Source organism: Herpailurus yagouaroundi, unplaced genomic scaffold (genome assembly GCF_014898765.1).
Source record: "Herpailurus yagouaroundi ecotype Mexico unplaced genomic scaffold, PumYag 77, whole genome shotgun sequence".
Taxonomy (NCBI): Eukaryota; Metazoa; Chordata; class Mammalia; order Carnivora; family Felidae; genus Herpailurus; species Herpailurus yagouaroundi.
In genome coordinates this window covers 43,642,016-43,657,620 of record NW_024412388.1, presented here as the reverse complement: position 1 = coordinate 43,657,620, position 15,605 = coordinate 43,642,016, and the positions used below count along the sequence as shown (strand labels likewise).

At 40.2% G+C, this 15,605-nt stretch overlaps 1 protein-coding gene across 2 annotated transcripts in view; it reads left to right on the top strand.

The window, feature by feature from the left end:
• Positions 1-1,369: 1,369 nt before the first annotated feature.
• The window catches only part of NDC1 (NDC1 transmembrane nucleoporin), a 47,432-nt gene continuing 33,196 nt past the window's right edge, over positions 1,370-15,605 (top strand). The window contains exons 1-6 of one of the 2 annotated variants that reach the window (XR_005788581.1): positions 1,370-1,794; positions 3,079-3,199; positions 5,456-5,557; positions 8,178-8,352; positions 9,507-9,645; positions 14,738-14,846. Coding sequence is in view for 1 of the 2 variants with exons in the window: in XM_040470315.1 (XP_040326249.1) it covers positions 1,432-1,794; positions 3,079-3,199; positions 5,456-5,557; positions 8,178-8,352; positions 9,507-9,645; positions 14,738-14,846 (1,009 nt within the window). In the remaining variant the exon portion in view is untranslated. The remainder of the gene's footprint in view (positions 1,795-3,078; positions 3,200-5,455; positions 5,558-8,177; positions 8,353-9,506; positions 9,646-14,737; positions 14,847-15,605) is intronic. The other variant, XM_040470315.1, reaches the window with a different exon arrangement.

The following is a 15,605-nucleotide window of genomic DNA, read 5'->3' as shown; positions in this document are numbered from 1 at the left end:
CAGCTGGATGGAGGAAGGGTTTAAGAAGGGGCAAAGACCTTGGATACCTCTCCTTCAAGGGGAGTTTCTGGGAAGCTACCACGTAACAGTTTGAATACATTTTTATTGACCTGAACTCATCAGTCACCTGGCTCCACCTAGCGGCAAGTGAGACTAGGAAATGTAGCCACATGCCTAGCTAAAAACTGGGGATTCTACTTCTAAGAAGTAAGGGAAGAATAGATAGGGTAGACAACCAGTAGTCTGAACAAGATACTAAAGGAACTAAACAAGGTAATCTGATCGCAAGTAACCTGGAGTGTTTAATTTTTTTTTAATGTTTGTTTATTTTTGAGAGTGAGAGAGAGAGAGTGTGAGTAGGGAGGGGCAGAGAGAGAGGGAGACAGAATCCTAAGCAGGCTCCAGGCAGCCCGACGTGGGGCTCGAACTCATGAACCGAACCGTGAGATCATGACCTGAGCCGAAGTAGGACACTTAACCGACAGAGCCACCCAGGCGTACCTCCTGGGGTGTGTTTAAGGACACTCATTTAGACTGATTCTTTATAATCTTTCTCTACCACCAGATAGAAGGTTGTCAGATACCTGATCTACCTTTGTATTCCCAGTTTGTTCTACAGTGCTTCAGACATGATTGATATTAACATGTTTTTGGAAGTGAATATAATCTTAAAGCAACTCAGGAAACCATTACGAGCAAACATTACAAAGCACTATGTGTGATCTCAATTTCTCTCACTAGACTGGGACTTTCTCCAGTCAGTAAATCACTGAATCTCTGTTACTAGAGTACTGAACATTGACCGTGGTATGTAATTGGGTATTAAAAGGTGTTAGCAGTATGCCTCCAGGGATCCCACTGAGGGCTGCTGCAATCAGAGAAGATTTCATGAAGTGGGACTTGGGTTGGTAAAAACCTTTTTCCTTACTGGCAGGAAATTAATATTTGTATAGCATTTATCATATCTTGGCAACATCACTGGATGCTTTTATTTTTATCTTTATTTTATAGGTGAAGAAATGGAGGCTAAGAGAGGGTCAAGACATTCCACTTAGCAAATGGCAGAGCTGGAACTAGGAACTAGATCTTAGGAAACCAAATTCACCTTTATGGAAAGAAAATTTTTTCCATCAGTAAAATTAGTAAGTACCTCTGTGGAGAAGGCCACACCATCCTTTGATTTCACTTTCAGGCAGTCGATAAAGAAAACTGGGAGAAATAAGGGCCGATCATTTTGCCAGATCTAACTGTAAAATTCCGACCAATTGTCACTGTTCATATTATCGGCTTTATAAAAGACTACGATTCCCAGCATGCCACAAGGTACTTCTGGGAAGACTTCCATTCCCGGCATGCCGCACTTTGGAACTGAGTCCCAGAATGCAACGCTCCCCTTGCTCCTAGACTGCGGTCGAGACTACAGTTCCCAGCATGCAGCGCCGCCCCCAGTCTCTGGCGCCCCGCTGGTCCCTGCTTCGGGGAGACCTTTTGGACGCCAGGGGGCGGGTCCTGAAGTCCCAGCTCCCTTTGGGGAACGTGTCGGTGGGGCAGTTCTGGCGCGTTGCGCCTGTCCAGAAGAAGCCTCGAAGGGATTGGTTGGGGCCCGGTCCGGGCTTCACTCAGGCAGCGTTTGAGGCAGCCCCAACAGGGTCCTCGTGGGGCCTTTCTCCCTTTGAACTGCTGTGGCGGGCGGGCACACTGTCTCCTGCACCCCTCAGAGTCGGGGCCGCCATCACCATGGCCACGGCCGCGAGTCGGCCCTCCGCCGGCGGGTCGCGGGACATTTTGTGGCGCGTGAGTGCTGCGCGCGCTGTGGCGCGCGCTCGAACCGTCGCTGCAGTCGGGCCTGGCGGGCGGGTGCTAAACGCGCGTGCGCGATGAGCGGGTGGGTGGGGGGCGGCTCCAGCGTAGCGTGGGGAGCGGGGGGGGAGGGGGCGACCCGAGGAACCGATTACGGGAATGTGCTGGGGGCATCCCGAGTGGAATCTGGTTATAGGGTGGGCGGAGCGGGCTGAGGAAAGCTGATTAGTGTGTGCGAGCGGGACGTCCTGAGTGACTTGTTATGGGGTGGGAGAGGAGTCCCAAGAGGAAGCTGGTTGGAATGAGAGAGATGACCTGCGTGGGAATTGGGGCAGGGAATGGGCAAGAGTTTCATGCAGGGGTGGTCTACCTAGTAGGTGCAAAATAAATAGCTTATTGATTACTAGGGTTAAGAAGTGGGAAGGAATGTCCAGAATTGGAAAGACTGTGGTGTGGTCTTAGCAGAGGCTGTATTCCAAGCTAAACGCTTTGAGTCCTTAAGTTTTACTTGTTCTTTATCACCTATGTTATCCATGACTGGTGTTCAGTAGACAGAAAACATGGCTGCAGTTCTTTTCAAAACGTTCCCATTGCCACTGCCTTCCTTCAGGCACAGGCTGTAAACTTTGGCTGTGGGCAGTTGTGGTAGACTGCCTCCTAATTGTCTCTTGTGGGTCTTGTCCTTTCTGATCCATCTTCATTATTGCCACTTTACAAACACGAGAGTGTTTTTACCTTCCAAAATGTAAATCCGATTGTCATTTTCTTTCTTCAGACCCCTCAGTATCTCTTCTTCTATTGACTTATTCGGCATTCTATCTTGTGTCTCTTAAGCGTCAGGCTCTGGTGATCACACATGAATACAATGCAGTAACTGCCTGATAATTGCTGTAGCTAATAATGGAAACGCAATTACGATATGCAGATGATTCCCATACAGTGTATACATCTTTTAGATACTAGCATATCTATCAGTTAAACCTAGAGAGACAAGTACAAGTTGCTGTAAAATGCAGTTGTAAAACTAGATAAGACAATTCCTGCCCTTCCCCAAAGTGTGATATTTAATGTGGCATCGGACTCTGGACTAATACAAGAATCAGTTCAATGATAATTACAAGATTCTGTAGTCGTATGCAGTGTTATTCATAGGAGTAACCGTTATGATGTGGGTGTAAATATTAGTGTTTAACGTCCTGTATGAAAAGATAGAATTTGCATAACTGGAATAACTGAAATAGTTTGACTTCATGATTGAGGGATTTTGTTTAATTATAGGTTTTGGGCTGGAGGATAGTTGCGAGTATTGTCTGGTCAGTGCTGCTTCTACCCATCTGTACCACAGTATTTATAATCTTCAGCAGCATTGATTTATTTCATCCTATTCAGTGGCTGTCTGGTAAGTGGTACTCAGTTTGGGGAAATCAAATTTACAGGACCTACTTCTCAGCATAAAAATTGTGTTATCAAATAATTTGTTTTTCATCACTGCCTATATTGATATGGCAAAACATTCACCTTGAGGTAATCTTAAGGCACTCCCTTTATGAATCACCTTTTCACTATATAATAATATTAGTAAACCTGTCAGACTGTATTATCACATAAGCAAAAAGATAATTAGAAGATCACATAAATGAAAACGTACCTTAATTTTTGTTTATTTGTTTGTCTTTTTTACTGCTTTTTTTTTTTGACATTGTCTTTTTAAGGACCAGAACTGTTCCTTTTATCTATTTAAAAATTTGGAATAGAAAATATGACATCTACCTCTTTAAAAAACCTGTCTAAAATTGAGACTACTTCATTTCTATATTGTGATTAATAAGAAAAAGATGAGAAGAGAGAAAAGGGGGAGAGTTAAAGACTAAGAAACATAGAGTTAAATGCAAAGAGTGATGAGGAGGAAAAGATTGGAGCAGACTAAATGCTTCTCCGTGGAGACAAAAAAGTCACTACATTTATTACAATATGATTATGTTAATAATACGACCAATTATTGCCATCTACTGTGTGCCACACACTGTACTAAGCACCTTAAGTGTATTAGCTGTCATCCTTCCTGCAGCCCTATATAATAAAGAGGTATTATCCCTACTTTATAAATGAAGACGCTGAGACTTGGTTGTATAAGTCTGTGCAGAGACACACAGTTAGCGAGTAACTGAACCAGAATTTGAACATTGGTCTCTGACTTCAAAGCCTGTGTTTTTCCACTATGCTACACTAGAATTAAAAAGAGAAATGTTGCCAGGATAGGTTTTGAACTCTTTAAAGTTTAAAGCTTCTTGCCTAAGGCTAAGAAGCACAAATGCTCTTAATTCTTTTTATTTCCCTCTCCCCAACAAGAACAACAAATTTCTTTTGCTTTGGGAAGTGGAAAGTGTGTTGTTGATTTAACTTTCAGAAGAAAATGCCGATTTTCAGGGAGTCAGAAGCTTTACCTTGTGGTCTTTGGAGACATTGCTGCTAAAGAATTATAGTCGTGTTAAGTTTTTTGTTGAGACACCTCAGTCCCTTCTTGCAGGGGTTCTACAAGGCAGATAAAATTAAGCCTTAAGCCAGCACAGGGATGGCAGGTATTTCTGTAACCACCTTGCCTGAGTCTGCATCACTCATTGATCTTGGCTGTCTGGTCCCAGCCTCCGAGTATTGAGTACTGAAATCGAGAACCATTACCAGTTGTTCTGAATTGGCACTTAAGAAAAACTTTTTGCCATTTCACGGGCAAGGGTTTTTTAATCCTAGTAACACCTTCCCTCCAAATGGGATTTGATTTGTGCCATTTTTCTCATCAAATGTTTCTCATCTCTTTCAACTTTTGCTCACAAAGTCTTTTCAGAGAAACTGCTCTTCCCTTTCTTATTTCTAGTCACATGAATCCTTTCTTTCATTCTTTCAGGTCAGTATAATGTTTGGCTTTAATTGTGAATACTTAACAAATATTCTTTATTAATCTTGGTCGATAAATTATACTCCTAAAAATTATAGGTTTTGTTATTAAGTCTCAGCTTATACACCAAATATATTTCCTTGTTATTTCTCTTATTTATGTTTTTAGGTGTTTTATATACACATACATATTTTAAACTTGGCCATATTTTTGAAATGGAATATTTGCTTGTTCGGACTACTCTAAAATGTGAATGTTAGTATTTTACAGGAATATCATGATTTTTAAATTTTTTTAATTCAGCTCACTTAGATGATTTATGGATTATGCTGTTTCCGGAAATGTTACGTTTTTTGCTGTAGGAGCTAATTGCATTTATTAAGAAGAGATATGAAAAATACTATTTATACATTTTAAAAAGAAACCTTGTTGGTATATTACTAAATGTGGTACTTCTCTCTTTCACACGATGAAATACATTTGCATATGGTAGTATTTTGTCTGATGTTAACATCTGGATCATCTAAAGGAAATTCTAGTATAATTTTAAAGGACCCAGAGCTTGGTGTAAGTAACTCACACTGTAGTTCTTGAGTTGATGTTCTATAGGACCTGTCAGCAGGGTAGGAGTAAATTCTTAAAGAAAAGATAACTTTTACAATGAAACTTGCAGCTGTGGTTCAAACCCCTTTTCTATTGCAGTGTATTGATCGTGACTACATGACTGAATGAATTTACTAATTCATCTCTCTTGTGTTTTAGATTCTTTCAATGATCTATATAGTTCCTATGTAATTTTTTACCTCCTGCTGCTGTCAGTGGTAGTAGTAATAATAAGTATTTTTAACGTGGAGTTCTATGCAGGTGAGTTTTTAAATGTTAATTGTCTTAAAAATATGTGACTTTATATTATTAAGGGCATACTCAGTGCATTTTGTATGTAGGTGTATATAACAGTCTTGTTTTGAGTCAGTTTGAGTCAGTTTAAGATATCTATACAGAATCATCTGCTTTGAATGTTTTAACTAAAAATTTATTTGAGTGCCAGTTTCTCTGTGTTTAAAAATATTTACAGGTTTGGGACACGTGGGTGGCTCAGTCAGTTAAGCATCTGACTCCCGATCTCAGCTCAGGTCTAGATCTCAGGGTCATGAGTTCAAGCCCCATGTTGGGTGTGAAGCCTATTTAAAATATTTAGAGCTCTTAGGACAAATATTATATGATTTCACTTATATAGTAGATTCCTAGAGTCATCAAATTCATAAAAACAAAGAATAATGGTTGCAGGGGCTGGGGGAGGAGGGAATGAGAAGCTGTTCTTTGATGGACACAGAGTTTCAGTTGGGCAGAATGGGAAAGTCTTCAGGTGGATGGTGGTGGTGGGTATACAACAGTGTGAGTGAACTTATGCTGCAGAGCTACATGCTTAAAAATGGTTAAAATGGGAAAAAATGGTTAAAATGGTCAACTTCTGTATATTTTACCACAATAACAAAATTTAGACCTTTTAATAGTTTACAGCTGCTGTTAAAGCTGTGACTCAGCAGATGTATTATAAAAATAACTCCTTTATAGGGTAGGAGATCAGGACCAGATGATTTCTAAGGTCCTTTTCAAATATAAAAGTCTATAATTCTATAGTTAAAAAAACAACAACAACTGTATGTTTTGCCTTGGGAAAATCACCTGCTAGATTCCAGAGCTTTGTATTTTTTTCAGTTTCTCTTTTTACTCTTTATGCCTTTTCTGATTCCTGCATCTGTCCTTATGGTACTGTAAGAAGCTTTTTCTGACACTTCTTTTTTGACTACACCATCATCCCTCTCTTAGCTCTTCAGTAGTTGCTTCTTAGAGATGGGATAAAATTTCAAGTCCTACTCTGGATGTTATAATATATACCCTTTTCCCTTGCTTTCTTAATCCCTCATGCCTAGCTGATGGATCTCTTTTTCTGTTCAAGCCATACACAACTCTCCGTAGCTTATAGGATTGTGCTCTTTTACACAGTCCCACATTCTCAGGTCATCTTGATGTAGATGCCACACTAGGGCTGTCCAGCTTGTCATTCTTAAAGCCTGATTAGTCACTTTGAATCATTCCTTCAAAAGCATTCTATGTGCCATACATTGTATGGGGATAAGAGATAAGTATTATGGTCCCACTTGTCCCCAGAGGATCTCAGTTAATCAAACATATTCAATTACAATACACTGGATAGTATGGGAATATATAGGAACACATTTACCCAGCATGGGAAGCTTCGTGGAGGAGATGATGCTTAAACCAAGCCTTGAAGGATGAGTTGTGTTAATTGGGAGAAGGAAAATGATGTTCCAGAGAAAAGATACAGCACATAGAAAGGCTTAGGGGCACCTGGGTGGCTTGGTTGAGCTCCTGACTCTTGGTTTCAACTCAGGTCATGATCCAGCATCATGGGATTGAGCCCTGTGATGGGCTCCATGCTGAGTGTGGAGCCTGCTTAAGATTCTTGCTCGCTCACTCTATCTCCATCTCCCTAGGCCCCTCTCCCTCACTCGTGTGCTCTCTTAAAAAAAAGGCTTAGAGACAGAAGCTTTGGTATGTTCAGAGCATTATAAGTCAATTGCACGCAAGTGGGTCTCATGGGCATTTCTGGGGGGCAGGGAGAGGGGATAGCAATCTCTTTTTCCAAATGTAAAACACCTAAGCCCTTTCCTTTCACAGGAATTTTTCACCTCTCTACTCTCTCTTTACTTGGAGTCTGTTAAAAGAAGAATGTATAGGGGCGCCTGGGTGGCTCAGTCAGTTGAGCATCTGACTTTGGCTCAGGTCATGATCTCACAGTTCGTGAGTTTGAGCCCTTGTCAGGCTCTCTGCTGTCAACATGGAACTTGCTTTGGATCCTTTGTCCCTTCCTCTCTCTGCCTCTCTCCAGCTCACTCTATCAAAAATAATAAATAAACATTAAAAAAAGAAAAGAATGTGTGTATGGATAGGTCAGGAAACCCTCTGCTAGCTGTTTTCAAAAGTCAAAGTCAATATCCCTCCTACCCACACTCACCTGCCCTAGCACACTTCCTGAAAACTGTTTTTGATTATCGTAAGTATTAGAAATTCCTGTACAAGAATTTATTTTAGTATTCAGTGTTGTCATCATTTACCTAGTTTGTGGGTTACTTTTTACAATTGGGCTATATATTGACAAGTTCAAATGCTGAAGTAAAGGTAACTTGTCAGAGGGCAAGCACTATCTTTCAAAAATAGTTCTTTTATGGCACCTACAAGGTTGGCAGGGTAGACAGTATTTGAACTATTTTAATTAAACTATTTTAATTATTTTAACTTAGAATTCTTAATGTAGAGGTTTTCTTTACTTCACATTGATTCTGGGTTTCCTTGTGCCTTTGGAATATCTGTGCAAGGACGAGAGGAAACGATATGGTTCGTGTCCCCTGACCTCATATGCTACAGGTTATAAAGCCACAGTAACGTGCTTTATTTGCAGTTGTGCCTTCCATTCCCTGCTCCAGACTGGCACTGATCGGGAAGATCATTCACCCTCAGCAGCTCATGCACTCATTTGTTCATGCTGCAATGGGGATGATGGTGGCTTGGTGTGCTGCAGTGATAACCAAGGGTCGATACGGTTTTCTTGTGGTTTCCTGCACTGGTACTGAGAGGTAATATGAAATATGTTTTCTCTATGGAACTTGCTTAGTTACTAATCCAAAGGTGACCTGTATAGGTTAATAGTTTGTGGGCATTCTTTGTTTATTCTAGACTTACACGGAAGGTGCTTTTATACATAACATCAGATGTTTTTGATATTTATGCTTGTTGAATTTCAGTAGTTTTTTTAAAACCGTTTTCTGTGCAAGGTGCTATGCTAGGTGCTGTTGGATTTGTGAGAGTGATTTACACATACACTATAAGGTCTTTGAGAGTTAAGAACAGTAAGGGAATTAAGACATGGACACAAATGGATGTGATAGAAGAGAAATAGGAATTTATGTGAAGTGGGAGGGAATAAGAAAGTAATGTGTACACATTAAACCTGTGGCAGTTCAGAAAGCAGGGAAGATCATTGGCTTCTTGGAGGAAGTGGCATTTAGGTTGGAGTTTAAGGAAGGATTGTGTGGGAGAATGAAGAAAAAACTTTAAAATAATTACAACCACCTTCTTCAGTAGTCGTTTTATCACTTTGAAACTGATACATTTCTTGAACACATGGCCCTGATAAAAATTTCAGGTTGCTATTCTGAGCTTAAAAATAAAAAAAGATTACGGTAGTCTTAAGTTCCCTATTTTTTACCGCCTTTAAAATCTAGGGTTCACGAGTACTACTTAATACTTGATTTCCTTTTGCCCTCCCTCCCCCCCCCAGTTACTATTACATAGGGCTTTTTTTTTTTTCCCTAATGTGATAAATTTTCTTTAGTGAGAAGGGTCCTCTTGAGGGATTGCCCCTTTAGAGGCATTTAGAGAGGTCATTGCCAAAGGCATGACCTCTCTAGCAGGCATGCACCCTTCAGTTCTAGCTCCTCTCAGTCCAAATGCAGCGTATCTGCTTGTAAGCAGTGTTGCGTGCTATCACAGGGCATGTTCTTCCCGTTGGCAGACTTCCACAGGAAGAGCTAAGGAGTTAACCTTTAGAGAGGTCAAATTCTCATGCATCCGGGAAAGGGTTTTATTAATCTTTTGCCCACACTTAACCCAAAATGAACCATTTAGTTTGCATTTGGGGCATGTCTTAAGTGATTATGTCAAAGTTTGAGCTTTCTAAAACAGTGGTTTGTGTCCTTGACTGTTGAATTAATAACCTTTTTCTCTCCAGTTTAAATAGCCCTGCTGCACAAACCTGCTTAAATGAGTATCACCTGTTTTTTCTCCTGGCTGGTGCATTTATGGGCTATAGCTACAGTCTCCTGTATTTTATTAACAACATGAACTATCTTCCATTTCCTATCATACAGGTAAGATATCATTTGAGCATTACGTTATGTCAGAATTTAGCAGAGTTAAAATTGCCTTTGTATGTGTGTATATAACTGGCCTCATCTGATTGATTCAAGATTTGATCAACAAAACTTAGGACTGAGATCATCAAAATGCCATTTGGAGGAGAGTGATTTGTTTTCATGAGACTTTAGCATATGTTTGAGAGCTGTAGCTGCCCTTCACACTGCCACTCTGAGGATACTGCTTTGCCCCACTCTTTCCCCTGCTGCTAGGTAGTGGCAGTTGCTGTGACCTAGCAGGGCTGGGGGAGGAGGAGGATGACATTCACGCAGTGTACTTCTGTGCAGCTGCCAGCTTCCTTTTGCACCTGAGAACTCATGGGCTTGAGGATGTTCACGTAAGTACAGAATGCCAGTTACTGTCTCAGATCTTTTCCAGAATGAGGCATGGTGTATATAAATAAATCAAACAGTTTGACTGGTTTGACTGAATAGTTTAAACTATCTTTCAGTTAGGTGTTTTTTTTTTTTTTTAACATTTTTATTTATTTTTGGGACAGAGAGAGACAGAGCATGAACGAGGGAGGGGCAGAGAGAGAGGGAGACACAGAATCGGAAACAGGCTCCAGGCTCTGAGCCATCAGCCCAGAGCCTGACGCGGGGCTCGAACTCCCGGACCGCGAGATCGTGACCTGGCTGAAGTTGGATGCTTAACCAACTGCGCCACCCAGGCGCCCCATAGGTTTTTAAAAATCTAATCTGGTAGGAGTCTTTGGTGGAACTCAGAACCACCGCCTTTGGCAGAAGAGAGAAAGATCGGTTGACATTTCTCCTGTGGCATGAAGGCTGTCTCCAGACTGTTCCCACTCTTCCTGACTGTGCTCTTACTCGCTTCATTCCTGTGCTGTGGCAGGCTAAGGACTGGGCTTTGGAGCAAAACTATTAGAACCAGCCCTTTCCCACTGAGACCCAGTCTGGTGGGGAGGGAGGGATGTGCAAACAAATGATGTATCGTGAGAGTGTGAGAATGTAGATTAGGGTTCTCCTGATTTCACTGAAGGTCCCATATGCCTGTTGCTTCCATGAGAACGATCTGTTAAAAATAGACCTATTGCAAGGAGATAGCGCTCACAGAAAAAGCTGGCGAGGGCACCTGGGTGGCTTAGTCAATTAAGCGTCTGACTCGGTTTCGGCTCCGGTCATGATCTCACAGTTTGTGGGTTCAAGCCCCACATTGGGCTTTGCACTGACAGTGCAGAGCCTGCTTGGGATTCTTTCTCCCTCTCTGTCTGCCCCTCCCCTGCTCATGCTCTGCTTCTGTCTCTCAAAAATACATAAACATGAAAAAAAAAAAAAAAAAAAGAACAGGAGCTGGCCCTTACCTCCCTGCAGTCTGTGAGTGTATGAAGGAAGAGTCCTGGTTAGAAATTCTTCACATTTTGAGAAGATGAATTAAAAGCAGAGCGTCAGCTTTGCCACCTTAAAATTTTAGGAGGAAAAAACCCCAAATTCTGTACAGAAATATCCATGCTAAATCATATTTGATCCAAATGTAATTAAGAATATAAAGAATAAAAGTGTTAGAGAAAAACGAGATACCCCGAAATCACTTTTTCCTCCATGAACCTCAGTTGATGGCAAAAGAGTACAAGTAGGAACGGTTCGGTAACTGATGGTGCCTGCCAGTAGAGGGTTCCCACTGTGTAAAGTCACATTTGTTTTTTTGTTTCTTTTTTTTTTCTAAATGTTTATTTTTGAGAGAGACAGAGTGTAAGTGGGGGAGGGGCAGAGAAAGAGAGAGAGAGAGAGAGAGAGAGAGAGAGAGAGAGAGAATGAATCCTAAGCAGGCTCTGAGCTGTCAGCACAGAGTCGGACGTGGGGCTCGAACTCATGAGCCGTGAGGTCATGACCTGAGCCGAAGTTGGACGCTTACCTGACTGAGCCACCCAGGTGCCCCAGTAGTGTAACATTTGTAAAATTTTACTACTAAAGTTTTTGTAATTTCTTTTGATAAAATTTTATTTTATTAGAAATAGAGACAGAGTGTGAGCAGGGGAGGGGCAGAGAGAGGGAGACACAGAATCTGAAGCAGGCTCCAGGCTCCGAGCTGTCAGCACAGAGCCCCATGCAGGGCTCAAACTCCAGAACTGTGAGATCATGACCTAAGCCAAAGCCAGACGCTTAACTGACTGAGCCACCCAGGCTCCCCGTCCTTTAATAAAAATTTAGATTTATTTTTATGCCCATGAAGTTTCTTTTCTTTCTTTTTTTTTTTAAGTTTTTTTTTGTTTGTTTTTTTGTTTGTTTTTTTTTTTTAGTGTTTTTACTTATTTTTGAGAGAGACAGGGCGTGAGCAGGGGAGGAGCAGAGAGACAGGGAGACACAGAATCCGAAGCAGGCTCCAGGGAGCCCAATGCGGGGCTCAAACTTGTGAACCACAAGTTTATGACCTGGGCTGAGGTCAGATGCTCAACCGACTGAGCTACCCAGGCGCCCTGAAGTTTCTTTTCTAACGGTAATATTCAGCTTTGGCTTCAGATTCAACTTTGGCAGAATGTTGACTGTTTTAACATTGGGCCATTCTGTATTTGGCCAAAATCTATTTTAGGGGCATCTCTCATAACCGTGAGTGTACAGGAACAGTGTTGTTTGGTCTGCCCAGGTGGGTGTTATTCTCCAGCCCCGGGATGGTTGGAACAGGGGTTTTATGGGTGGATGCAGTGGAGTAAGGGAGGTACAGGTTTTTGACAAGAGTAGTTGAAATGATGGATCTTTGTAACCAGGATCATAGTTTCTCATCCACCAAGTTTGTAATGTCTTTGCCTGGCTGGATAGATTTGCCTCTTCAGAAGATGGACGGGGAAGGAACATACAATAGCTTAGCCTTCTTTGATTAGCCCTAAGAGCATGGTGCACATCGTATGACCTTTCCTTATGCACTTCAGTTGCTAAGGAAAGCAATATTGATAGGAACTTGCAAGCTTAAAGTGAGATCAGGCCCATTTGTTCTTCTGAACCTCCATAAAATGAGATGATGGTAATAGCTGTTTACTTTTTTTCTTTAACTGGCCAAGCTGACCAGAGAATGTTAGACCTTAAATTTTTTTTTTTTATAAGCATAACGGCATTATTATTAGCATCACCATCATCATTATTTTTGGTGCTGCCTGTCAGCTTACGTCCTAAGAGTAGAGTGGTAACACTATTTTTATTATAAAATATTCCAATACCGTAGATAAAACAAAAGTTTCCTTTAGTCATTCTGCTGCCAATCTCAATCTTTGCCTCAGAGATCACTGTGACCAGTTTAGTGTATGTTTGCTAAACCCTTTACTGTATAGTTACATATATATTATATATATGTAGGATGGAGCTTCCATATATATTTTGTAGGATGGAGCTTCCATAAAGTTTTATATGGTACATATTATTCAGTAACTACTGTTTTCATGTAACGGTATGAAAAATTAGCTCTTTTTAAAAATCTAATTCTAAGCAATTGACCATTAGCCTATTAGTTTTTGTCTAAACTAGCCTATAGAACTACAACCAGTTCCATTGACCTTATTGAGTTCTTAATGATAGACTGATGGGGAAAAACAGAACATCAGCATGGAGTAGGAGACAAAGAAGTGGATGAACATCAGGACAGGGCTTGGCAAGCTCTAGGCCAACAAGACTGAAAGTATTAAGTAAGATAAGATTTATAGAGCCTGGCACATAGTTAATACTCAGTGAAGGGTAGTTTATAGTCACATCACAGAAGAAACCCACTAGGGAATTGGGGAGCACGAAGAGGTTCTATTAGTTATTCTCTGCATATTTACTGATATGCCTACCTCTTTGCCTAACCTCTTTGGATAGTTGTGAGTAGTGGTTGAGGTGAGAGCTTCAGTAGGAACAGTATAGGAACTATAGCCTTTCTATTGGGAGATCGAGGTAAGAAGGTAGTAGCACCCAGTGGCTGTGCATAATTGTGCCGCTCTGTATCTTGGACTTTGAATATATCCAAATAAACCAGGACACTTGGAACTGTGTGGTTAGTGACCAAGTATTCACATGGGATGCTTTTTGAAAGATACTGTAGGAGTTCACAGACATTGTATGAAGCTGTAATTTCCACCTGAGTAATAGAATTATTTGCTCTTTAGCTCCTGAAATTCCTTAAAGAAGGATCAGCCATAATAGAAGCAGAAAAGAAGACCAGAATTTGGGAAATTCATCTTTGCTTCATTAAATTTCCTTTAGATTCTGTCCAATAATTTAAAAATATTTTTCCATTGGCATTTTTGGGGCAGGGAGGGGAGAGGAAAGAAGCAAACAAGCCTTATTTTACAAGAAGTGTAGTTTGTTTTTTTTTCCAGGAAAAAAGCATTTCATATTTTTTCTTAATTGATTTTTCTCTCTTAGATGATTAGAATAGAAGATACCCATTAATGCACTGTTTGGCTGGGTCAGCCTTCTTATCTCACAGATAATTAGGAGACATGACTTGCTCAGTGCTACACAGAGAGGAGTACTGAAACTCAGGTCTCCCGACTCAGTCTTGTGTCTTCTGCCTATTTTTCTTGTAGACAGCATTTGAAAACATTGAGTGTAGAGGCAGTATGCAGAAGATTGTAGTCTCTGAAACCAGCCTGCCTGGTTTAAAATCTCAGATTTTCCTTTTGCTAGCTGTTAAATTGGTTAAGTCGCACCTTGGCTTCCTCATTGGTAAGATGAGGATAATAATGGAACCTCCTTCATAGCGTTGTACTTAGAGTAGTACCTGGTACATGCTAAGCGGCCAAAGAATGTCAGCTGCTGCTGCTGTGATTATCATGTTTTTTGTATGTACACACTGTATTTCCATAGTCTTTAGTATAACTATAGATATTGTTAATTTTGTCATTTCTGATCTCCTATCAATGAGATGTTGTATATGTAAATATTAAATATTTTAACATCAGAAATTGTTGATTTTTTACCTCTGGAATAAACTTCATCTTTTTATGCAATGATTATTTTTTTTTTATTATTATGTGGACTGTTTCAGTGTTTGCTTTAGAATGAACTAGAACCTCTACTTGGAAGTGTCCTTTGATTCTGTTTTTCTTTTTTTTCTCAGCAATACAAGTTCTTGCGCTTCAGGAGATCTCTGCTCTTGTTAGTTAAGCATAGTTGTGTGGAATCACTGTTCCTGATTAGAAATTTCTGCATTGTGTATTATTTTCTTGGTAAGAATTTCTGCTTTTTGATACAGTGTATGTGTTAGCTCACAGCTCAGAAAATGTCAATTAACCAAGTCATTTTTGGTTTTGTTTGTTTCTCAATTGTAGGTATGTGACTAGCCTGATTCAATGTTTAGATTGTTAAAGAGTATTTATTAAGTTAAGGGAAAATATTGTCAAAGAAAATGTATGTACAAACAATGGAATATTATTCAACCTTAAAAGAGAAGGAAATCCTGTTATATGTTACAACATGGGTAAAACTTGAGGACAACATACTAAGTGAAATAAGCCAGTTGCCAAAAGACAAATACTGCATGATCCCATTTACATGAGGTGTTACTTGAAGCAGTCACACTCTTAGAAATAGAAAGTATAATTGTGGTTGCCAGGGGCTGTGTGGGGGAAGGAGTCTGCAAGGTGAAAAAGTTCGGGAGATCTGTTGCACAAGGTGCATCTAGTGTCTGTACACTTCATGGTTAAGCTGGTTAATTTTGTTGTGTGGTTTTTACCATGATAAAAAAAGAAGAAAATATATGTCATTTTGTCATTCTATAAATAACATACTCTTTTTTTATAACCTTTTGTAACTTGGTACTAATATACTAGAATATCCTGCTGCTAAGGGAAACATAGAATTTATTAACATGAATTTTAAGCACAGAAATATAGCTTATTTAATATAATGAGGCAGATCAAGATGAATGGAAAACATTCATCTCAATAGCAACATATAATAGTATAAACAAAATTCAGCATCCTAAA